This window comes from Delphinus delphis, chromosome 3, assembly GCF_949987515.2.
Source record: "Delphinus delphis chromosome 3, mDelDel1.2, whole genome shotgun sequence".
Lineage (NCBI taxonomy): Eukaryota > Metazoa > Chordata > Mammalia > Artiodactyla > Delphinidae > Delphinus > Delphinus delphis.
This window is the reverse complement of record NC_082685.1, coordinates 147,155,245-147,182,044: the sequence shown is the minus strand read 5'-3', so window position 1 is coordinate 147,182,044 and position 26,800 is coordinate 147,155,245. Positions and strand designations below refer to the sequence as shown.

At 38.8% G+C, this 26,800-nt stretch overlaps 1 protein-coding gene across 5 annotated transcripts in view; it reads right to left on the bottom strand.

The window, feature by feature from the left end:
- Positions 1 to 26,800, bottom strand: part of DROSHA (drosha ribonuclease III) — a 130,691-nt gene that overhangs the window by 40,363 nt on the left and 63,528 nt on the right. For all 5 annotated transcript variants that reach the window (XM_060009637.1, XM_060009638.1, XM_060009639.1 and 2 more), the window contains 8 exons: positions 26,085 to 26,184; positions 24,318 to 24,425; positions 13,664 to 13,771; positions 12,768 to 12,906; positions 12,374 to 12,434; positions 5,938 to 5,997; positions 4,536 to 4,635; positions 592 to 694 (listed from right to left, as the gene is read on the bottom strand). In XM_060009637.1, the coding sequence (XP_059865620.1) occupies positions 592 to 694; positions 4,536 to 4,635; positions 5,938 to 5,997; positions 12,374 to 12,434; positions 12,768 to 12,906; positions 13,664 to 13,771; positions 24,318 to 24,425; positions 26,085 to 26,184 (779 nt within the window). The remainder of the gene's footprint in view (positions 1 to 591; positions 695 to 4,535; positions 4,636 to 5,937; positions 5,998 to 12,373; positions 12,435 to 12,767; positions 12,907 to 13,663; positions 13,772 to 24,317; positions 24,426 to 26,084; positions 26,185 to 26,800) is intronic.

Genomic DNA, 26,800 nt, shown 5'->3' with positions numbered 1-26,800 from the left:
TCATTGTAAAGCATACTTGCAATCACCAGCTAATTAACTCTTCATAACTTTCCTGTACAAACAGCTAATTATATTCTAGTTACAGTAAAAAAGAAACTGAGGAAGTAAAGAGCCTGAGTGAGGAAGTAAAGTGTCTGCATCAGTCTTGCTTCAAGTGAATAAACAATAGTTATAGAGACTCAAGCCCTGGGATTTTAAATATGTGGTGTCTTCAAGATGTTTAAATCAGAAAATCCTGTGAATAGTTTAAAATGTGATCAAAAACACTATTAGGGCCTCACCAGCAACTTATTTATGTATGTGATCCTGAATCAAATCTGGCAAGTAATCCATCCCCATATTAATTCACTGCACTTCAGTTCAGTATATACTAAGCATGTACATGACATGGTACAAGGATTTCAAGAAAAGAAAGCATGACTGCTGCTCTGGAGGAACTACAATAACTATAGTATAAGGAGGTGGGTATTATACTGGGGACCTCACATGCTTTGGGAACAAGTAATTTTGTCCCAAGTCTCCACACTGAATTTTATGTGCCCTCCAGACATTGTAGACATGCAGGAAATTAGACTATAAGTGAGAAATTACCTATTAATGCTTCAAAACAATTAGCCATGGCATGTCGAAGGTCTGATTCTCTACAAAGGTCAGGTCCATGAGCATAAAGCATAAATCGATCCAGTTCAAGTTTCTACAGAATTCAAAATGACAGAAAGTAAGAAAAAAATCGACAAAATCGTATTGTAACTGTAATAACTCAGCATCTCCTAGGGGTATGGTTACAATTTAATTGGCCTTATGTGAAAATTTAGTCACCATTCCCTACGAGTCCTTACATATGGCTTAGCACTGACAAACCTCGACTTTTCCCCAAACAAGCTTCTATGAACTCTGATGGTTCAATTTGGTTCAGAACTGATCATATCTGAGCTGTCCAATTCCAGGTTCAGAAAAAGGACTCGCTTAAGCTGGAATAAGACTCTGTTACAAGACGATACCCTTGGGTTCACCCAATACGTCTAGGGAGATACAAACCCAACCCAAAGTTAACCTCTAGGATTCCAGAGTTATGTGGTACTGATGGTGTTTGTACCATATGTAAGAGATTTTTACGTGGTAGAGTAAATGGGGACCCTCAGAAGACTTCAAAATGTCTTATATCTCTAAATCTTTTTTTTTATTTGACAAGGATTTGGGGAGCCATATAGCTTTGCACTTATGTCTGCTTTTTGAGGTTTCCACACTTATCCTTCTAAAGTCTCAGTGAGATCTAAGCAATGGGTTGGAACTATCTTAAGGGCTCTGGGAATACGGTTTATAATGAATTATATTTTCTTTTTTTATTTGGCCTCAGACAAGTTTAGAGACAAATTTACGGCCCAGTTCTAGAAATTGTTTAGGACTTAATGAATATATCTGTGCACACTAACTTTACTTCCGCCTTCATTTACTGTCTTACCCATATTTTCTCTTTATTTTGAGTTCAGTACCTACTTATTTCTTATCCTATTGTATTACAATGTACAAATCAAGTCCTTTTAGAACTAGACACAGTATGGTTTTTTATAAAACTCCTGAGATTGAATAAATGGAAATCATAATTCATGCCATAAAAGGAGAAAGATACAGACATTGCATAAGCATGCAATAAATCTGTTTCTATTACCATGTAATTCAGTTCAATAAATACTTACTAAGCAATAACATGCCACATAATATGGAACAAGTCGCAAGTCAATGAACAACCTAGGACAATACGAATCCCATCAGCTCTCAGATAAAAGAGACTCAGATTTTGTATGTCTTGATATGTATGTTAAAAATACCCATATCTGTTTACATTGGAAAAAGGGACAATAAAAATGGGACATATATGCTATCAGTATTTTGTATTCCTAGGAATTCATGAGTGTATTGTAAACTCAAATGAGAGTTTTGACTACCACAAATGCAACAGCAGAAACCACCTCTTTTTAAAAAATTGATCTCCAAGTGCAAGAGTTTATAGTAGAATATGTAAATTTCACTTGTTTCACAACTTCACTGGGAAAATCCAATTGTTTGCTATCTCTGGAGCCGTGCTTGAGAGTAGAGTGCAAGCCATATTTTATATTATAAGCAACTATTCTGGAATGCTATGAATTTTCCAACTTCTCGTAATACCTCCTCTATATCCTTATTTTTTTCATGAAGGCATTAGTGGAAATTTTAAAAAGGAGAGTGGTGCTCCACTGTGCATGTGTTAAAATGTTCCTGTCTGGAGCGCTGACCCAGAGCTTTCATTACCTTCTCAGAGTCAACAATACTCCTCCACCAAGTCCCTCCTCCCAAATGGTTAAGAACCACTGGTCTAGACAGAAGAAGGGTAAGACCACCACTGCCTACTGCTGGAGGAGATGGGTGTTGAGTGCTATGGGAATGTCAGGGTTTGGGGTAGAGGAAGATCACACAGAAACCCCTGAAGGGAGAAACTGGCCACCCCCATCATAACTCATGGCTTTGTACAGCACCCACTGTGTTACGTAACAGCATCCATGTTCATACTATGGTAATTTCCCACACTTTGTAAATATCCTCCCTACAATTGTTTGAAAAACAATTATGCAATTCTATTATATCTGAAACTGAAAAGAAAACAATGGCGAGGTGGGGGGAGCGTGCTGACAATCTGCTTATTAAAGGTATTTCCAATGGACACTTACATGAACTATCAGGAAGCATCTTGACAATTAAATCAACTAAACATTGAAGCAGTTTTATATAGATTGTGGAATTTCATTCACTGTAAGGCTAAAACCAAGTTAGCATACCTGTTGCCTATAGTTTTTCCTGAAGGCATCACTGTCTATATTCTCAAATGCCACTGAAGCTAGGTCAAAGCCTACCAACATAGCTATGATGAGGATGTTATATATGATAAAGCAATGCACTCTTGCTAACACGAAAACTGTGGGATAAAAGTAACCACATTTTAGATGTAATTAATACCTTGGCAAGATCAAATTAAGAAGTCAGGGACTTCCCTGGTGGTCCAGTGGTAAAGAATCTGCCTTCCAATGCAGGGGACGCGGGTTCAATCCCTGGTCGGGGAACTAAGATCCCACGTGCCTCAGGGCAACTAAGCCTGTGTGCCATAACTACTAAGCTAGCACACCTCAACGAAAGAGCCTGCGTGCTGCAAACTACAGAGCCCAACGTGCCCTGGAGCCCACGCGCCACAACTAGGGAGAGAAAATCCGTGCACCACAACAAAGAGCTCGCACGCTGCAACGAAGACCCCGAGTGCCACAACTAAGACCTGATGCAGCCGGAATAAAATAAATAAATAAAATAAATAAATATGTTTTAAAAAAAATCAGTCATAAAACTAGAATGGGTTTTATCTAGTCTTTTTTACCAGATTTCAACATTTATATCAAAATGAAGAAAAATAAAACTACTTAAGGCAAAAATCAAGGAAAATTCACAAAAGCTTTTCTAATGGATCACTACTGTTTGGGAATTTAACAGCCACCATTCCCCTTACTACTGAATAAACCCACAGGCCTATAAAATATAATGATTTATAAATGTAATTTATAAGCGGCAGCAGCAATAAAAACAACTAACTCCTACTAGTTTATTCATATGTTTATGTGATTACTATGAACAGGCATTGCACCAAGCACTTTACAAGTGGAATCATTAAAACTCAAATGATAATCTCATTTAATTCTCACAACCACCCTGTGGAGTAGATGCTAATGCCATCTCCATTCTATAGATGAGAAAGCAGAGGCTTGGCAAAGAGAATAACAATTTGTCCATGGTCCCCCTGTGGGTATTCTGACGGCCCAGGCAAGTGCCCATGTCCTATCCGTTATGATTTATGATAAGACAGTGCAAGAAACTAACACAACATTGTAAAGCAACTATACACCAATAAAAATTAATTTAAAAAAAAGACACTGTACAGAGACAGGAAGATCAAATGAGATAATGTAAGAAACATGCCTACCATGAATCTATATCAAGAAAAGTTTCTGCTAATCACTCAGCTAAGTCAACGTGGCTAGCTGAACAGCCTAAAACCTAAATCTTAATTAATAGGATTTGTGATTTGGGGGGAATTCTCAAAGATCTGTAAAGCATCCCCTGTGGATACAAATGGCCTGGAGTATTCTATTCAAAGCTATAATTCTGCTTGTTAAAGTAAATTAAAAACAATTATAATACAGAAATATTACACAAAGGGAAAATACGAAATGTTTCATTTCTTTTACTCTGTTCTCATGTTCCTTTCCCCAAATGTTTAACTCTGTACACGCACACCTGTCAAATTTTTCCTCTTCTCTTATCAAGTTACCTCACTGTGGAGTTCACTGGCTGCTGGTGAAACTCACTAAGGTAACAGAACTAATAAGGCTGAATCCTTAAAACCCAAACAAAAAAGTCCTTCCTCGTCTATAAAATATTAAACCCTTAATGCACCCTAAAGGGTTACTTATTCAAATGCAAAATTATGCATGGACTGCTTCAGATACCTGACGTACCTTTGCTAGCATGGCAAGGTGCTGGTTCTGAACGATGGCAGTCCGATAGGTTGCTAATCCTCCCTCTTCTAGACTAGGAAACAAATAGTACAAATGGACACTGCCAAAAAAAAAAAGAGCATATAAGTAAACATGTATCACAATATTCTGTCTGTGGTTCTGAGTCCAAAAAACAGGCCTGACACATAACATCTGGGCAATACATACCAGCTGAAGTGAACTAAACTGTAGGGTCTTTGAAAGTTAAACAGTATGCACGGTATATCTGAATGCGCTAAAACCCAAACACCACCATTCACTCATACGTTCACATTGACTTCTGTAAAAAGATTTCTCTGAAATATGATAACAACAAAGATCTGAACAAACATTCATACACTGCTGAGAGCAAACCTATCTAATACATGAAAATTGAGCCTGGAAACAGAGGGCTTTGCTTGGGTTGGGTTATGAGGGCCCCTGAAGAGGAGCCTGGGAGCTCTGAGCAGGGCAGCTGTGTGGCACGTTCTTCACAAGTACAGACAGGGACAGGAACAGGAACACGAGTGGCACACAGAACCGGCGCTGTTGATCAGGAAAGTAAGGGAATTAGGAAGAAGGCTGATGGAAGACCCGTTCAGACCATGACACTAACTGCGCTCCCCTAACTCTCACACTGGTGTCTCAGACCCACTGTTGATCGGGGCAGCTGAGCTTGTCTAGTCCTACTGTGTCCAGTGAGAACAAGCTTAGAAAACAGCACCTTTGCCTCATTATGTCCTTCCGGGAAAAGAAATGACCTAAAGAGAATAAAAATAGCTCAAGACAGTTCCAAGAGAAACATGTGTTATCTCCCTTTAAAAGGGAAATTTTATGAGTAATGAAAAAACAAAATGTACTTTCCTACCCCTACCTCCAAATTAAGGACCCTAAAATATTTCTGCAGAGAAAACATACAGAAACACGTACACACACACACACACACACACACACACACACACACACCCCAAGATCTAGTTATTAAAATTCTTGTAAACTTTACTTCCCTTGAGTTCAGGAAGAGTGAGAAAGGGATCAAAGACAAATCCTAGAAAATGAAGTGACATTTTAAAATATCATCCCTTTCGCTACAAATTGAATAGAAGCTCTGAAGCATCTAGACCAAGACAAGCTGATCTCTTCTGGCTGTAGCAACTTGAACATAAACTTGACAGGACAGAGACAGTAGCCTTTCATCCTGTAATCTTGCTCATTAGAGCATCAGTGAGTGCAAGAGCCACAGACATGTAGCTTTTAAGCTCTACAGAGGAGACCAAAAACACGGTGTTTCAAGGCCTTATTTGGCTAATTACAAAGAAGGTATGTATTAAGTATGTTACCTATAAAATGCAATTGTTGGGGAATGGCAGAAAAGCCTACTTACCTGGTCAGAAATTCAACAACAGCATCACCCAGGAACTCCAACCGTTCGTTGTGATTAATCCTACAGAATTAAAAAGATCACTTAAAATAGCACACATTTATATTTCCTCCCTCTCTTCTCAAAGAAAAGGATACGGAGGGTTAGCTCCTTTAGTAATCAAAGCACCCTACCTTATTCCTCATAATCAAGAACACTGATGGCCATCTTAGCTGGAGGTACAGGGGCTGCCTGGTGGGAAGGGGAGGGAGTGTCCCCTCATACTACGTGTCGCAGGCTTCCCACCCTGGTGCTTCCTTCCCCCTGGGAGTCAGATTTAAAGCTAGGAGACATCACCCTAACAATTGGGACTCTTTCCACACCACTATCAGGTGGACGAGAGAAAGGAGAATGCATTCTTAGAGAGAGTTAGGACACTGAAAAATCAGCTTTGGTACAATGTTCTAGCTTCCCATGGTCCAAACTCCGAATTCTAAATTTAACCTTGCATCTAAAGTCCTTCAAAATAGGCCTAGCCTACCTTTTCAGTCTCACTGTCCACTGCTATCCTCTCCCACCTATGCACAGGGTCCTGTTCCGAAACTGCCTGGTCCTCTCTGAAAAGGGCATCCCCTAAAATACTCAGTGCCTCTGCTCAGGCCAAGCTCCTTGCCGCCCTGGAGGCTTCTGCTCTCCCCTGTGCACTGAGACACATTGAAAACCTACCCATCTCTCAAGGTCTAGCAAAATGTGAGCTCCAGATGAATCCCTGCCTGAGTCCCTCATCAAAATTAATACTCTCCCCCTCAGTGCAGAGATTGCATTTTATTTATATCTTAATTACATGATGAATGTGCTTCTCACAGGCTGTTTCTCATGTTGGAGTACAAGGCTGAAACGAATGCCTAATCCTTCATAGACCTTCTCTGTGGTAACATTTCATTGTAATGTGCATGAGTTAAATGTAACTATACAACTGAGATTTACGTGGTTAAATATTGACACTTTAAAAAATTATGGGCTGCATATTCACTTGAGATGATGCCATCCTAAAAGTTATTTTGTAGTTTTTGATAGGCAGACAGATTTTTATTTATTAATTTTAAGTCTTCATGTCTTTTTGTAAACGCTAGCTGATCCCAAATCAGATTACGAGAGTAACCAGCCATTTAAACTTTTGATGGCTCTGACCATGACCTTTCCTAATGCCCCCATTTCCCTATTTCTAGTCAACGAGTAAATAACCCAGAATAAAAGTAATGTCATGAATGGCATTCTTTCCTTTAAGACTTATTTACTGAGCCCCTGCTTTGTGAAAGGCATTAGTTGGAAAAGGAAAAGAATTTGAAGAAAGAAAAAAGAGTAGGACAAAAGACCTTCAAAATGCTCACAGTTTAAAAAAAAAAAAAATCAGACTATGACACAATTATAATACCTGGGAGAACCAGAACATGCACAATAAAACAAATGCCAGCAGGATCTGGGCAGGATGTCACAGGGTACACAGGGCATTCCACAGGCACAATTACTGCTGGCATTCAGGGAAGGGAGAGGGTACGTCTGGCAGCACATCAAGTCCCTCAGTCTTACTGGTGTGCAGACAGCCACAGGGAAGAGAGTGACGTGCCTGGATCACTGGGTGCTGAGACTGCCAGGTGAGGAAGTTCAGACTTATTCAGTAGGTGACGAGACGTCACAGAAAGCTTTCAAGCAGGTTACAGCTAAGATCTAGGGAGGAGGCTCCAGAAATAGCAAGATGAAGCCTGGAGAGGCAGCCTGAAGGGAGACCTGGCAGAAGGTGGCACTAATTGCACTGCAGGATGGGCAGGGGTGAGGAGTGGTACCCAGAGGGGCTGGGGGAAGAATTCCACCAAGCTCCCCTACCTGCCTTGTTCCTCCACCTTCAGTGCCAGACGCAGATTCCCCAAACAACCTACTAGCTCGTTGGCTCTCTCTTTCCTTTCTCTAGTCTGAAATTCTGAGCAAGCTTGCTTGGGAGGAGATATAACCACTGACATTTGAAATTGGATAGTGTTCATTTCAAAGATATACTTATACTTCCAAGGAGCAGAGACTACTGCATCCCACTTTGTAACAGCAAACTAAGAAACAAACAGGACCAAACGTAAGGTAGATAGCTAGTGGGAAGCAGCCGCATAGCACAGGGAGATCAGCTCGGTGCTTTGTGACCGCCTGGAGGGGTGGGATAGGGAGGGTGGGAGGGAGGGAGATGCAAGAGGGAAGAGATATGGGAACATATGTATATGTATAACTGATTCGCTTTGTTATAAAGCAGAAACTAACACACCATTGTAAAGCAATTATACTCCAATAAAGATGTAAAAAAAAAAGAAACAAACAGGGAAGAGGGCAAGTCGTTTCAAGTGATTGCAATTATTCTGGTGCACAGTGCATAACTGACCTATAATCCGTGAACAACCACCAGAGCTCTCCTTAGCCCCCAGTCTGCTGTGTATGTTCTGTTTCTGACCTTCACTGAAGCACTTAGCAGGGTCTTCCTTATATGAGTTACTTATGTTTACGGCACTTTTACCCCACCCCAGGCAGTCACACCTCCTGGCGAGTGGGGGCTTTGTCTTACTTGCCTCTGGATCCCTGTAAAATATCCACGAACTGCCTCAAGCTCAAAAGGCACTGGATAAATGTCTGTTGGACTACATTCGCCTGAGTTTCTTCAGTATGGCTCCCAGGGCTGTACTGACACAGCTGGGGCTACCGGACAGCCGCAGCCAAGCAGCAGCCGGCCCGGCCACCCAGGCTGGGAGGATCTTTCTGAACAGAAACTTGGGGTCGACTCTGCATCAGCCGAAAGATCAGACCTACTGCAAGAGGCTCTCAGCGCAAGCAGCAGAGGCCAGGGCAGAAGTCAAAGGACAAGAGAGAGCGTCTGCTTATTCTCTATCAATGGTTATCATTTTCAAAATGGTAAATTCAGAAAGAACACAGTTTCTCAGCTATAGTTCCCTTGGCCACAGTAAGAAAACATAAACCATGAGGTTTAAACTATGCTACCAAAAGACATAATTTACATACCAATAACTGTGGTTGGGTAGATGAGACAAAGGTCACTTAAATCTGTGCTTTCATTGTTGAAAAGGACGTGTCTATTGTGTGTGCGGCCTTGCTAAAGGGGCTGCAGGGGACCAAGGGTTTCACTTATTAAAATACAGAACCGGTCATCGGGAGAATCCACAGTATAGCAAGGTAAAATGAAACCATGGCCACGCTATCCCTCAGGGTGTGATTAAGGGCTCCTCTAATTAGACAGTCCTTTTCTGATCTTATACCCTCACAGAACACAGTAGTGAGGCATGTGATCATCTTCAAACTGGAATTTTAAAGTTCTGTCCTGCCTTTCTTTTTACCTCTTGATTGAAGAGGAAAGACAGTTTGGTTTATGATAACCTCAAAAGACAGCAACGTCAAGGCAAGTCTATTTGAAAAGAAAAGTGATATACGAAGAAAAAGGTAGAAAAGGAAGCTACACTAGCTCAGCTGGGCACCTACCTCACTGTGGAGGCCAGTTACCAGCTGCAGCAGTGTCTCAACTCTGTCACTTCCAACCCTGCTCTACCTACCTTTCATCCATCTAAGTCTGGATCCCAAGAGGGACAAACCTGGCTATTCAACTCTTCAATGCCCCGTTTTAAAAAGTAAGCCGCCCTCAAGCAACCTCCTCTACTGGCTTTCAAAATAGAACCTGCTGTGCTTCACACACAGAGATAAGCCTCCTGAGAGTAACATCAGAGCCCCATCAGCATTTGGCATTTACTTCCATTCAGTTTTCCAGGGTGTTAATGAGTTTATATAGACTCAGCCTACTTCCTTCCCAGGTTCCTCAGGGGTTCCAGGCCACAAAGTGAGAATATTCATATATTACGGTATCATTTAAAATCAAGAAATAAAATACGGAAAGCTAACATATAAAACTTTCCAACCCATTACATGAGGCCAGTATTATCCTAATAGTGAAACCAGACTAAAACGTCACAGGAAAGGAAAACTACAGACCAAAAATCCTCAACAGCATACTAGCAAACTAAATTCTAACTAAACATAGCATATAAAAAGGATTATATACCACGATCAAGTGTGATGTATCCCAGGAAGGCAAGGTTGGTTTGACACCCCAAAATCAATTAATGTAATACACCATGTGGATAAAATAAATGAACAAAACACATGATCATCTTAATAGATGCAGAAAAAGCATTTGACAAAGTTCAACACACTCTCATGACAAAAATATTCAGCAAATTAGGAATAAAAGGGAACTTCCTCAATCTGATAAAAGGCACCTATGAGATAACATCATACACAATGGTAAAAAAATGTTTTCCATTTAAGATTAGGAAGAAGGTAAGGATCCTCTCTCACCACTTCTATTTGATATTGTACTGGAGACTCCAGCTAGGGCAACTAGGTTAAGAAAATGAAATGAAAGGCATCCAGACTGGAAAGGAAATAGTAAAAATATCTCTATTTATAAGTGAAATGATCCTCTATATAGAAAATCTTAAGGAATTCACTAAAAAACTACTGGAGCTAACAAATGAGCTCATCAAGGTTGCAAGATACAAGATCAATAATCAAAAATCAATTGTATTTCTATATGCTTGCAATGAACAATCCAAAAATAAAGATTAAGAAAATAATTTCATTTATAATAGCATCGAAAAGAATACTTATGAATAAATTTAACAAAAGATATACAAAATGTATACTCTGAAAACTAAAAAGCATTACTAAGAAATTAAAGACAACAAAGAAAAAATAAGACATCTAATGTTCAGGGAACAGAAGACAATATTAAGTAGAAGACTTAATATTAAGATGGTAAGCATTCACAAATTGATCCACAGACTCAACACGATCCCTATCAAAACCCCAGCTGGCTTCTTTGCAAAAGTTCTTAAGGTAACTAAAAAATTCATGTGGAAATGTAACAGGTCTAGAATAGCCGAAATAGTCTTGAAAAAAAGAAAGTTAGAGAAGAGATCTTGCATTTCTAGATTTCAAAACTTATTACAAAGCTACAGTAATCAAGACAGTGTGGTACTGGCTTAAGGACAGACATAAAAATCAATAGAATGAACTAAGAATCCAAAAATAAACCCTCAAATATACTGTCAAGGGTGATTTCAACCCATATGATTTAGTGGGGAAAGATCAGCCTTTTCAAGAAATGGTGCTGGGACAACTGCATATCCACAAGCAAAAGAATGCAGCTGGACCTCTATGTCATACCATATATAAGAATTAACTCAGAACAGAACAGATCTAAATGTCAGAGGAAAAAACCCATAAAGCTCTTAGAAGAAACAGATGTAAGTCTTCATGACTTTAGATTAGGCAATGGTTTCTTAGACATGACACCAAAAGCAGAAGCAAGAAAAGCAACAAAATTTATCTATTATGTGGAATTCATCAAAACCTTTGTGCTTCACTAAGAGAGTGAAAAGATGATCCATAGAACGAGAAAAGATTTTTACAAATCACATACCTGATAAGGGACTTGTATCTAGAATACATTAAAAAATGATTGTAACTCAACAACAAAAAGTAACCTGATTAAAAATGGGAAAAGGATCTGGATATTTTTCCAGAGAAGATACACAAATGGCCCATAAGCACATGAAAAGATGCTCAACATCAGTAGCCATCAGGGAAATATGACAAAACCACAATGAGATACTATTTCATATCCACTAGGAAGCCCAGGTTCAAAAAGACAGATAATATCAAGTGTTGGGAAAGATGTGAAGAAATCAGAACCTTCATATATATTGCTGCTGGGAAAATAAAATGGTGCAGCCACTTTGGAAACAGTCTGGCAGTTCCTTAAAGGAAAGGTGAAACAGAGTTACCATATCATCCAGAAATTCCACTCCTAGGTATATACCCAAGAAAAATCAAAACATATGTCCATACAAAAACCTGTATACAAATATTCATAGCAACAGCATTCATAATAACCAAAAAGTAAAAACAACAAATGACCATCAGTTGGTGACTAGATAAATAAAACATGGTATACCTATACCATGGAATATTATTTGGCAATAAAAAGAAACACTGACATATACTGTAACATGGATAAATCTTTTAAACATAATGTAAAGTAAAATAAACCAGTCACAAAGGACCACATATTATATGACACCATTTATACAAAATGTTCAGAATAGGTAAATCCAGAAATATTGAACATGGATTAAAAGAAGACTGGTGGATGTCCAGGGCTGGGCAGGCTGAGGGAAATGGGGAGTATGGGGTTTCTTTTGGGGATGATGAAAATGCTCTAAAATTAGACAGTGATCATGGTTGCACCATTTTGTGAATAAACCAAAAACCACTGAATTGTACACTTTAAATGGGGGAATTGTATGGTATGTGAATTATATCTCAACAAAGTTTATTATTAAAAAATCTACTTTACCTTGAGGGAGTTGGGTCATCTTGGCCAAGGCGTGACATAATATTTATTAAGGTGTTAATTCCTATTAAAAAAAAAAATCACAACTAAATACTGTTAGAAGAATTCTGGGACCATCATATGACATGTAGAAAGAAAATTATCTATCTCACCCCAATTTGACTAGCAAGTCTGATCAACTTAGTTACTTAAAACACTTGATAGGAGAAAGGAAATTTTCTCACAAATTCATTTACTCTTATCATAATGCTCTGCTCAAAGTGAATGTTATTACATATGGGTCAGGAAACACTAAAGAAAGAGAGAATGAATCAGTCACCAGGGAACCATTCCTGGTGGGGATTTAATTTACAACAGGAGACACAGAACAAAACAGGAGAGTGGAATCCAAACATACCTTTTTTCCGCATGTGCATGTGATGAACTTTTCTATCTCCATATTTGGGTTGCCGAATTCCACAGTTAGACAAAGAATTCCTGGCATGATCAGGATTCATTCCAAAATTTAAGTGATGACTTGGGTGGGTCATTGCCAGCTAAAATTTCGGTGAAATAAGTTCAGTCTTAAAAACTCAGCATAAAAACAAAAACAAATTCAGCATAGAAGCACCATCTTTATATCACCTCAAATGAAACAGGAAAGAGATCTGTTTATCTAGTCAAATTTTAATCCCCGATCTTTCCATCCTATTTCCTCCAATGTCACATTTCCAAAGCTTTGGTGCAAGCTCTTCTAAACAAACCTAAAAAACCACATCTTTCAGAGACGAATTAGAATATACAGCACCTGGAAAGAAGAGCCATAAAGGAGGAGAAGCTGAAAGAAGTGGTCAGGTTTGACGGGCAAATTTTAGCTTTAGTCTCTCTCTTTTTTTTTTTTTTTTTTGCGGTACGTGGGCCTCTCACTGTTGTGGCCTCTCCCATTGCGGAGCACAGGCTCCGGACGCGCAGGCTCAGCGGCCATGGCTCACGGGCCCAGCCGCTCCGCGGCATGTGGGATCCTCCCAGACCGGGGCACGAACCCGTGTCCCCTGTACTGGCAGGCGGACTCTCAACCACTGCTCTACCAGGGAAGCCCTAATCTATTTCTTTAGGGACAGCATCAAAAAGAAAAAAAAAAAAAGTGAGAAAAAGGGTTTGAAAGTGGCAATAAGAGTAGAGTAATGGAGAGAGCTTTGTTTCTAAACATCCTCATCATCTCCCAGAAGAGACTCTCAGTGCTCCATTTGTAACCTGCAAGATGAATTACTCCTATCTTGTTATTATATAAATGTACAGGAGAGTAATTCTTACCTGTAACAGACAACGATCTTGGAAAGTATATCCTATCAACTTGTCCAGATGCATTAGGCACTGGTGGTATCGAATATGATGGGTCAAAACAGGCAGCATCATTGCATGCTAGGAAAAAGCATATTTCAATATGTTTAACTCTATAAAAACTTATTAAAAACACTTCATTTATTTTACAACAAACAAGAACCATTTTTACATTCTAAATTCCATCTCACAAAGTCTTGAAACAGTTTACTGGCTACATGGCATCCTGGCATATCCTCTGTGAGGGGTGGTGGACTACAGCTGTTAAAGATACGGTCTCTAGAACCAGAATGCCTGGGTCCAAATCCTGCTCTGTCACTCATTCATCATGGGACTCAGGGCAAATTATCTAACCTCTCTGTTTCTGTTTCCTCACCTGTACAATGAAGACAATCAGTGTAGCTACTTTCAAGTACAGTTAAAAGGATTAAATGAGCAAATACAAAAAATTGCTTAGAACAAGGCCTATTGGCCCTCACTGAAGTAGGAATAGCCATGGTTCATCAGTACCCAGCAGGGTAACCTTAAGGAAGTCATAAGAATTTCTGTGCCTCCTTGTCTATCTTTAATTCTAAGGGAATGGATTAGGACTCACAAATTCTGAAACTTTGTCAGTGTCCAGACACTTCTGAGAATCTAAGGAAAATGAATCTTTCCCCAGAAAAGTGCCTATGTGCACAAACATGCAAAAATTGTATGGAATTTTAATGAGTTCACAGATCTCTAAAGCCCATCACTATCCTCTGGGTAAGAATTTCTCAGGCAGATGATCTCGAAAGGCCATTCTAGGTTTAACACTCAATCTAACACTATAAGGACAACTTTTATAAAACCACCGATACCGTTAAATCACCTGAGGATATAGAACTTTTATTTTTATTTCACTTTTCATTTGGCTATAGATTCCTTATTGGGAGATTTCATGGAAAGCATATCTTTTTCTTTCTTTCTTTCTTTTTTTTTTTTTTTAATAATGTTTCCCTAGAACTCAAGAGAATGAAGGAGTCATTCTTATTCATCAGAACCTGGAGGATGGGCACAGCCCATCACAGAATGACTGACATGTGCTTTATATCATTTTAGTCTTTGAAGTATTTTAAGCTGGCATTATTTAAAAATACATGATAATGGATTTGCTTGAAACTACAGAAATCAGTTTCCTGTATTAACTTATAAAGAAAGATTAGTTCTCCAAAAAAGGATCTCTAATCAACAGAAAGTCTTTCTTTCCAGTTCAATTCAATAAATACATATTAAGCACCTCCACGGGTAAGGCTTATATTAGTTGTGGAAGAGAAAAAAGATGAAGACACTCTTTTTGCTCCCAAGGTATAATATAGTTTTCCAGGCCTTTCAATTGCAGGGGACTCAAGGGTATTGATGCTAAGCACACAAGGAGGATGGGTCATGAAGACTATGCAGTGTAACTATCTTTCTGAAGTATGAATTCAAACTGGTGTTTTAATACCTCCGGGAAGAGATAAATCATTACCTGTTAAGAAAACAACACTACCTTTAGAGTACTCTGATTATTAGAAAATTATCATTAGTCCAAATCTGTCTCTTTGGAGGTTTGCCCCTTTCAACTTAGGTCTACCCCTGGAAAAGAACAAAACCTTTACTTATGTGAAACAGCTGTGAGTCCCTTCGCCACTTCCTCTAAACTTGCTCCAAACAGAGCCAGTTTCTCTACCCAGGTATGTTTCTTGTGACCACCATGGAAAGGTATATATGACCCATGTCCATCTTGTATCCCTGACAAACAAGTCTCAAGGTTATCTACGAGGTTCTAGCTCAGTTTTTTAAATTATCAATTTTTGAAATGTTAAAATACACATAATCACTAAGCATCTCCTCCCCACTCCATTCATGCCTAGGAACTGCTTTCATTTTTAAAAGCTCCTTTGGAAGACTGTAAGAAAATGGCAGTGCACAGTTTTTAAATCTATTCAAATTCTCCACTAAAAATGAGCAACCAGTATAGCAAAATAGAACTGTGAACAATAAATACATAAAAACTAGATGACAAGGTATCCCCACGAGTGCCAAAATAAGTGTGGGTGAGGACAAAGACCTGTGTGTGGTCTCAGCATCTGAGAGAGAAAAAACACAGGGAGAACAGCAGGGCTTCTGATGACCCCAAGAATGGAAGAGCCCCCAAATTAACATATATTCACTGGAATTGTGGCCCAAACTGGAGAGGGCTCTACAGAATCCAATTCACTGGATGAGTATGAGGACAGTCTAACACTGTGGGAGAAGCCTGGGCCCTAAAAATGCTCAAAATTAAAAACTCAAGTTCCCTTCCAGGGTAAAGCCCCATGGTGTAAAGAAAGTGCTAGGAGTAAAAGCCACATTTAGCAGGAGAGAAACAATAAAAGGCAAAAGAAAGAGAATGTCCAGATAAAAGTAGAGGAACAAAACAGACACAGCAGATCTCAGATATGATGAGCACCCACCCCCCATTTTTTAAATCACTTTGCAAAAACAACAGAAGGAGAGGCTCTAGAGCCATGAGAACTATTCTGGCTTACATTTCCTCCTAAAAGTACAGGAAAATAGGGACTTCCCTGGTGGTCCAGTGGTAAAGAATCCACCTTCCAATGCAGGGGATGCAGGTTTGATTCCTGGTCAGGGAACTAAGATTCCACATGTCATGGGGCAACTAAGCCCGCACGCCACAACTACTGAGGCCGCGTGCCTCAACTAGAGAGCCAGCGTGCCACAAACTTCAGAGCCCACGCCACAACTAGAGAGAAAACCTGCACACTGCAAATAGAGAGAAGCCCGCGCACCACAAAGAGTGAGAAGCCCATGTGCCGCAACAAAGAGCCCGCACGCTGCAACGAAGATCCCTCATGCCACAATGAAGACCCAACGCAGCCAAAAAAAATTGTAAATAAAAATAGATAGATATTTTTTTAAAAGAGCACAGGAAAATATTTCACTTATTTAACAAGATTTAACCTAAAGAGCAATGGAAAAGAATCATGATTAAATCACACTCAAGGATTTTATAAGAAAATAGATGAAAGGAATAGAACAAGATACCTCTGATAATAAAATGCCAGAAAAACATGCCAATAAAACCAATGAAAGCTGTAACCTATTATTTCAAAACAAACTAAATTAAGAAAACAATAACATTTATAAGGAAAACTATTAATAAATACTATATTAATTCAGAAATGAGATGACTGGAGGAAAGGAAGATCTGAAAAGAAGTGACAAAACTCAGAAAAAAGACATAGAAGGAAATAATGATTTCAAGAATATAGACTAAACAGAAGGAACACAACAGCATATTAACCAATGACTACTGCCTTTGAGAAATAAAAGATGGAAAAAAGAAAAACTTTTAGAAAAAATAAAAAATCAGAAAAAATGAAGGATTTAAGAGAAAATGATAGATATGGAAAATAAGCAAAGAAGATACAAGATGCATATAATAGCAGTCCTTATAAAAAAAAAAAGAGATACATGTAAAAGTATGAGATTAGATCACTCCCTAACACCATACACAAAAATAAGCTCAAAATGGATTAAAGACCTAAATGTAAGGCCAGAAACTATCAAACTCTTAGAGGAAAACATAGGCAGAACACTCTATGACATAAATCACAGCAAGATCCTTTCTGACCCACCTCCTAGAGTAATGGAAATAAAAACAAAAATAAACAAATGGGACCTAATGAAACTTCAAAGCTTTTGCACAGCAAAGGAAACCATAAACAAGACCAAAAGACAACCCTCAGAATGGGAGAAAATATTTGCAAATGAAGCAACTGACAAAGGATTAATCTCCAAAATTTACAAGCAGCTCATGCAGCTCAATAACAAAAAAACAAACAACCCAATCAAATAATGGGCAGAAGACCTAAATAGACATTTCTCCAAAGAAGATATACAGACTGCCAACAAACACATGAAAGAATGCTCAACATCATTAATCATTAGAGAAATGCAAATCAAAACTACAATGAGATATCATCTCACACCAGTCAGAATGGCCATCATCAAAAAATCTAGAAACAATAAATGCTGGAGAGGGTGTGGAGAAAAGGGAACAACACTCTTGCACAGCTGGTGGGAATGTGAATTGGTTCAGCCACTATGGAGAACAGTATGGAGGTTCCTTAAAAAACTACAAATAGAACTATCATATGACCCGGCAATCCCACTACCGGGCATATACCCTGAGAAAACCAAAATTCAAAAAGAGTCATGTACCAAAATGTTCATTGCAGCTCTATTTACAATAGCCCGGAGATGGAAACAACCTAAGTGCCCATCATCGGATGAATGGGTAAAGAAGATGTGGCACATATATACAATGGAATATTACTCAGCCATAAAAAGAAACGAAATTGAGCTATTTGTAATGAGGTGGATAGACCTAGATAGAGTCTGTCATACAGAGTGAAGTAAGTCAGAAAGAAAAAGACAAATACCGTATGCTAACACACATATATGGAATTTAAGAAAAAAAAAATGTCATGGAGAACCTAGGGGTAAGACAGGAATAAAGACACAGACCTACTGGAGAACGGACTGGAGGATATGGGGAGGGGGAAGGGTGAGCTGTGACAGGGCGAGAGAGAGTCATGGACATATACACACTAACAAACGTAAGGTAGATAGCTAGTGGGAAGCAGCTGCATGGCACAGGGATATCAGCTCGGTGCTTGGTGACCGCCTGGATGGGTGGGATAGGGAGGGTGAGAGGGAGGGAGACGCAAGAGGGAAGAGATATGGGAACATGTATATGTATAACTGATTCACTTTATTATAAAGCAGAAACTAACACACCATTGTAAAGCAATTACACCCCAATAAAGATGTTAAAAAAAAAAAAAGAAATCAAAACAATAGCATAATGAAATCAGTAATTCAAGAAAACTTTCCTGAGATGAAAGACAATGTGAAAGTATATATTGAAAGGGCACACAGCATATCTGAAAAAAATTAACCAAAAGAGCTGAGACATATTCTAGTAAAACTACTGTTAGTTTTTAAAGAAAAAAAAAAATCTTTGGACACTGAGACAAAAGGACCTAAGCTGTTCAAACCCATGTTGTTCAAGGGCCAGCTGTAGCAGATAGTAGTTATTTTCATTAACAGAGAGCGGGATACACACACATAGAAAGAGAGGGAGAGGAGGGAGAAATTTAATTATACAATAAAGGTAAACATTAGAACAAAAATATAATCTTTCCTAAATACAAAAAGAGATATGGAAAGAAAAAAAAAAGGCAAATAAAATAGACCTCGTAAGTGACCACAAAACTTCAAAACAGTTTGACAGAGCGGAGGTCACATATATCAAGAGAGTGTGTGTGTGTGTGTCTATTTGCTTATATTAAAATGGGAAAAATTAAATCATTTCTAAAAGATGGTTACCTTTGGGGTGGGGGGGAAAGTGGCAAGAACAAGGTGGAAGCAACAGAGATAGAAATTAGATTTTTGAAAAACATAATTGCATTTGTAAATCTGAGTTTGGAATCATGGTAAATATACTACATAATTATAAGACAATATGTAATTTTTAAAAGGAACCTTTAAAATCAAAAGTAAAATAAAATAAATGAATCTGTGTATCCAGTTTGTGGTATAAGCAGAAATGACCTTAAAACATGGTAATCTGAGTGTGCATGCCTGGTGGGATACAGCTATCATCACAGACAAAAAGACCCCAAACAAACAAACACCTACTTCCCATAATCATATTGTTGGTGGTGCCATTAATACTGTTATTCTAAGACTACTGTTTGTGTATGTATTATGGAATAAATCGAATGAGCAATTTTTTTGGTTTTGTCCTATATGGGATCTGTACTTCAGCGTAATCAAATAGCTGGTGAGGGGAATATCCTTTATAAAAGTATTCTGATAAATGCAGAAGGAAAGATAGAATATCACTTTGGCAACGCCTAATGAATTACTGGGCCTAGGTAATGATCCATCAATAACTAATAACGTCACACACGAAAAAGAGAGACCAGGGACTTCTCTAGTGGTCCAGTGGTTAAGACTCCATACTCCCAATGAAGGGAGCCTGGGTTTGATCCCTGGTCAGGGAACTAGATCCCACATGCCGCAACTAAGAGCCCACGTGCCGCAACTAAAGATCCCGCGTGTCGCAACAAAGATCCCACATGCCACAACTAAGACCCAGTGCAGCCTAATAAATAAATATATTTTTAAAATTTATTAAAAGAAAAAAAGAGAGACCACACTACTCCCTATGAAAAAGTCCTTCAAAAAAAAGAACTTTAAACTCATCACAGCTGTCCAACAGAAGTTTCTATGATGATGGAAATATTCTGTATCTGTGCTGTTACAACAGACACTAGGCCAGAGGTATCCATTAAGTGCTTGAAATGTGGTGAGGGCAACTAAGAACTGAATTTTTCATTTAATTTCATTTTAATTAATTTAAATTCAAATAGCCATGTGTGGCCAGTGGTACTGTATTAGATGGCACAGTATTAGATCTAACTACCAATCTGTAGGAAATACAAGGGACAGAAACACGTGTTAAATGACCCCATAAAGCTGCAATCAAGGAAACCCTGATCAGAGCTTAGGAACTCTACAGAATACCTGATCCAGTTTCTTCCACAATAAAAAACTGCAAGGAAAGCAAAGGGAGAAATGGAATGAGAATCCACAGTTTAAAGAGACTTAAAAAAACATCAACTAACCGCAAAGTATGGATCTTGTTTGTACTCCATTTCAAACAGGCAAATAAATTTAATAGGCAATTGGGAAAATGTGAACATTGACTAGCATTTGATATTATAGAAATGTTGATACTGTTGAAACTGACTGATGAGTCCATGGAGTTCATTATACTTTCCTCTCTAATCTTGTATATTGATATTATACTACTGTAATATTGATATTTTTAAAAATAAAAGTATAATAATAGTTCTCTATCAGGCCAGTTAGCTTTTAAGCAAAATCTTCTTCCCTTTCTTCACAAGAAGCATTACTTCTCCAGTAAAAAAAAAAAAAGAAAAAAAAAAATCAAGTCTCTCACATGGTCCAAAGATTCTGTTAACAATAACTGTGAAGCCATATGCCTCTCAGAGGTTCTTCCTTTTTTCCCCCAAGTTTTAACTTAGAAAATACTTCCTTCAATGTGTTGTCCAAAATCTCTTAATCCCTAGAGATGTTTCTTTTCACTGTTCAGTCATCACCTGCTAAATCACTGAGCAAGAACATCAGTTAGTTTGATAACACATGGCAGGCTTCCATCCCATTCTAGAGAGTCACTATAGGAAGACAGCCAGCTATTAATCAGTCCAAATACAACTCTGTCCACTCAATACAAACACCAGCCATGACGTGTAGTTCGTCAGGCACCATGCCTCCTCATAAAAATAAGGAGCTGTAGCGTCCTCCAGTTTTGCACGAGCCTCATACTGGTTATATGACTGTCCTGATGCAGATTCTTTGCTCCTTTTTTTGACAGCTCTGTGTGTCACATTTATTCATCCTTCATTCTTGTGATTCAGTTTATTGATTTCCATGGACAACTTCCTTAGCATAGCACAGGGCACAGGTACCTACTCCTCTAAGACACCAATTCAACTTTGGTGTGCAAAACCCCATTCTTTTTTTTTTTTTTTGCGGTACGCGGGCCTCTCACTGTTGTGGCCCCTCCCGTTGTGGAGCACAGGCAGGCTCAGCAGCCATGCCTCACGGGCCCAGCCGCTCCACGGCATGTGGGATCTTCCCGGACCGGGGCACGAACCCGTGTCCCCTGCATCGGCAAGTGGAGTCTCAACCACTGCACCACCAAGGAAGCCCCAAAAACCCCATTCTTAAAGCACAGATACTGTAGCCACATGATACCCTTTTTCCTCTTCTGAGTCATAATGCTGAATTTCTCAGCCTCAGTTTGGTTTTGATTTCTGCTTTTTCTTCCATATTACCCGGAATTCACTCTAACAAGCAGTAACACTGAGAAAATCTTTCAATAGTTTCTCTCTAAACATGGTTCAAGTCTGCATTTAGTTCACGTGTAATTACAGGTTACTGGACCACCCGTAGGTTTCCATTCCTCCTAACACTGATTGGGGCATCAGGTAGAATTTTCTTATCTCCTAACAACCCTTGCTGTCTTCTCTGGTTGGGAAATTCCACTTCTAGAGTGAGATGCTGGTCCTTAGGTTGCTCTGCCTTAGATTCATCATAATAGTTTTATCGCCAGTGGCAGTTTGACAGCATCACAAGGCTTTCGCTAGCAACCCACTAGGAATTATTACTAACAAAAAGTAGGTTCTACACCGATGAACTACCAAATAGAGGAAAACTCTCCCTGCCCCCACCCAACAATTTTAGAGCTGCGCTCAGCCTCCTTCTCTTAAAATTAAGTATGAGTCCATTTTTTCACAGGCTTCAGGGTTATTCAGAGTATTCAGTGTATAATTTCATTTAACTGCTATTTCTCAATCAGATTCTTATTCTTCATTACGAAAAATACTAAATGCATTTATTTTGAATGTTTTAAACTACATTATTACATGCTACCTGCCATCTTATTTAAGGAACACACACAAAAAAGAAAACATTTATTCTGGGATAAGAAATTAAATATAGTTAAGAGCCAATGTTACTTGGAAAAAAACAGGAGAGGAGAATGGAAGCATGGCTTTGAAACAGATGCCAGTTTTCTGTGGAATAGCAGGAATCCTCCAGATGGAGGAACCATTATTAGATCAAGAAATATTTCGCGTACCGCAAAAAAAAAAAAAAAGAAGTATTCACCTTTGCCAAAGTTTTAATCAGGTCCAGTTAGTCAAAAGAACTGATGGAGTGTGTTTGCCTAACAACCTCAAAACAGAATGTAAAATATAATATACACAGAGAGAGAGAAGATAACCTAGTCCTCAAGCTGCTTCCAATCCAGCTGAGGAGCTATTTGTGTCACAGCTGAAGGCCATAAAATGGCAGGGGAACATATCATTCAGCACCCCTATTTGTTTTACCAAAACAAAGGGTACAAAGAGCTCAATGCTTTCAAAAAAACTGTGTTCAGCGGAACAAAACTGCCTTAAGGACTGCTCCACAGGGTGGGAGAGAGATCTCGTACAATGGGATGGATACTCCCTTCATACCCACCACTCATCAATCAGTTGTTTTTTTATCTTTTTACAAACTAGGGCGCCACAGGGTTTTGTTTAAAACAAACAAACAAACAAAAACTTCAAAGTCAACCAAAAACACAAGTTTAAAAGCCACTGAACTAGAAGAACTCTCAGGTCCTTTCCAGTTCTTCATGCTGCTCAATGTTATGATCTCAAACAATCAACTTTGACTTATCACCACGATTACCAGATTTTGAGCAGACTGTTGAAGATTCCACTCATTGTTCTTACGATGTCTTAAGACATTATGTTGGCATTATGGTGTTGTGTTGGTTTTGGAGAAACACTAGCAAACAGAAAAACTGGGTGATACGGCTCCAAGTGGCGCTAAGAAAGGATCAACGGAAGTAAGAGAGTCGCTTCTGAAAATACTTACAGTACAAAAAAAAACTGGTCAATTGGCAAGATAACTGAGGACTTGGTGGATGTACTGGCTACCACTGTAGATGATTATTTTCAAACTATTTAGCAATACTGCATCAATAGCAGTTCATCCTAGCACAAAAACACTTAGCTTCACATGGTAAATGAATGACATAGCAATTCCTTCAGTGATACGATTAAATTCCACTGTTCAATACAATAATTAAATGCCAACATTGATTTTTTTAAAAGAAAACTCATTATGATGAAATGAATACCTAAGAGTATCTGAACTTATTACAATACATGCTACCATTACAACAGATAGGCGGCAGCCTGGAAGTATTATTCCAAAAGTTCGAACATAGCAAACTGCATTACCTGACTCCCGCCTGGGTAATCATTTCCTTTACTGTAATTCCCATGGAGTGCAACCAATATCAATCGTTAACCAAAGAATCACGTGAAGAGTCAAAGAACATGCTCGGTTTGGGGGACCTCTAGTCTGGTAAAAATTCCACCCATAAGGAAAACAAAAATACTTATTAGTGAGCCAGTTATATATATAGCTGAAATGTTCCTCTATTAAGTTTACCCAAAGAAAAAATATTATCATTTGGCTCAAACATGAAATGTATACTGTTTCTGTTCATAAATGCCTTCCGTTCTCTGCAATATAAGTCTGAGTCATCAGTCTGGAAAGTTTGTACACACGACCTTCAGGAATCTGCCTGTAGAGCTGCTGGAGGATCTCTTTTGACAGGCACCTACGCACGAGCTCAAACAGGCAGACGCATTTGAAGAACAGACCTGCCTTCATTCAGTGTACAGAGACAGAATTGAGCATTACTAAGTCAGTGCATCCCATGCCCCCACTGTGCACATGCACAAGCACACACACACACACACACAATGAAACAAGACAACATGAAAACTGACAAAACACAAACAAAACCCAAATGATAGAAAACAATTCATGGTTGGTGTTCCATTTAGCTACAGGTAATATGTTCTGCAGAAACTTCTCAGAATTAGGAAGACTTCAGTGCCAGACGCCTTTTAAAGGAAGAGATGTTTGGGTATAATTGTGTTCTTAGAAGTGTCATCACCTGACAGACATCAGAACGGATGCCAGTTTTCCAGAATCCTTGGCTACTCAGCTCCACTGTTACTTCTCGCCTCATGGTATTCTTCTGTCGTATTTTTTGGAGTGCTTCCTAGAAAAGACCCCATTATGATGAGTAACCTTTAAGTTCTAAAGCAATACTAAGCCAAACAACAAGCATTAGTAAATTAGCTGGATTCATTCACCCTTACATTCAGGTAGTCAAACCTCTTCTTGCCAAATTAGATTAAAAAAAAATAATAAAGGCCTTGGGGATAAGCCAGCTTTTCCTGGTAAATGGATAAGAAAAAAAGTAAACCAAATCAACTACTCTGGCAAGTTCAAACAAAAAATGCCCTTTTACTGAAAAACAAACAAAATGTGGTGTTTGGAATTTGAAATCAGCATGTAAAAATTATATTTAAATCAAGCCTTATGCTAAGCATTTACATATAAGAAAGACAATCAGTAAATTAACCAGAAACCCATGTAATTGTCAAAGCTGCCTTCCAATTTGCATACACTTGCAGCAAGGGTACATTTTATTAAAAAAAGACAGTGATCCAAAACTTCTGCAAGACATAAACAGGAACTGACTCTTCCCTTTTATGCCGCCCTTCAAATAATTAATGATAAAAAATAATTTTATACTTGTACGCTTATTCAATAAAAATCTCATAGGAATTCATAATTACAACAGGTACCACCACCACCAGCTCCGCCATTGATTAAGTTCCTACTACAGGCCGATACCACTGGAGGAAAGTTAAATGGAGTATTTCCAAGTCCATACAACCACCTTTTTCCCTGGGTGCACCAACAGAGGGACATTTCAGTCAGCCTCTCTTGGCCTTGGTTCCGTCCTATTATAATGAAGCTGACTGACTCAAGTCACAGAAAGTGATGAGGTCAGAATTCAAACACTTTTGCCAGCTTTAAAACCTTGCTCTTGGGACTTCCCTGGTGGTCCAGTGGCTAAGACTCTGTGCTCCCAATGCAGGGGGCCTGGGTTCGATCCCCGGTTGGCGAACTAGATCCCGCATACATGCCTCAACTAAGAGTCTGCATGCCTCAGCTAAGAAGTCTGCATGCAACAACTAAGAGTCTGCATGCTGCAACTAAAGATCCTGCATGCCACAGTGAGGATCCCGTGTGCTGCAACCAAGACCTGGCACAGCCAAAATAAATAAATAAATATTTTTTAAAAACCCCCACCTTGCTCCTACACTATGGCAACAGAATAAAACCTTACTAAGACAAAATTTATGTTGATACTGAATCCATTTATTCTTAAAATTAAAACTAAAACACAAATGATCCTAGAGTTCAGATAATACTACCCATTAGTAAAGAAATATGGAATTTGGGATATAAAACCTTAGAAAATCAGTTCACCTTACCAAACTAACAGACATATGGAAGCCAATCTTTTACAACTTTAAGACCACAAAATTTGAATAAGTGGTACTATGTGCAGCCTAATTAGTGATAAAACGCTGATCCAGCACGTTTTAAACTTCAACTTCTATAGAAGCTATATTTATTCCCAACTTTCTTTAAAAAACTGGCCTTTTTAGGGGGAGAAAATGGTCCCTTAGCTACTAAAAGATGAAAAAAATCAATCAGCATACTAATGTGAGGACGGGAATAAAGTGTGATTTTTTTTAAAGTTTCTTTAAACCAATTGTTTTAAAGATTGTTGTAAAAACAATCTCAAGTAAACCTGAAATGCATCACCATTAGTCACAGGAGAACAGGGTCCGATACCGACCTCCCTCTGTGCCAGCTTCTGCTTGTCAGTTTGTTTGACTTTAGGGCTATTTGCTAGGAGGTGGCGAAGTTTTACATAACTCTTCCACAGTTTCTGGTACCTATGGAAAAGGACAGACAGACACCTCAGACAAAAAGAAGGCAAATCTAAAGTGCAATAAAGCCAGGTGTTCTAACAGGCCTGCTCAATCATAAATGCATTCTTGTGAATATCCTTAATGGCAGCAGACCTTCATTCTAAGGAAGGATGTGATCTGGGGGCGCTGAGGGGCAGGATGACCAAGAGGCATCTGCAACCTACTTATTGACTGCTGCCTACATGGGTTCAAAATGAGGTGTCACTATACGGATGAATCTCTCTGGAAAAAATTCCTAGGGAGACACAGAAACATGTATGGTTTCTCATTGTTACCTCTTTGAAAGTAACACGTTTTATTTAAATATGTGTTTTCTGATGTTTGTTGAAAGACCTCTTACTTAATAAAGATACTGTCCGTGTCCAAAATGCCTTCACTGAAAGTGAAAGTTGGAGAGTATTAGAAAAGAGAACCCCTTTTGGGACAATACCCAAGCTACATAGCTACATACATCCATTTTTCCACTGGGAAGGGAAAAAAGACAAATGGTGTATATCAATTTGTATATGCCATGACAAAAATAAGCATATTTGTAGCCAAATATGTTATAACCTGGATCACAGTTAAAGCATCCTGGAAA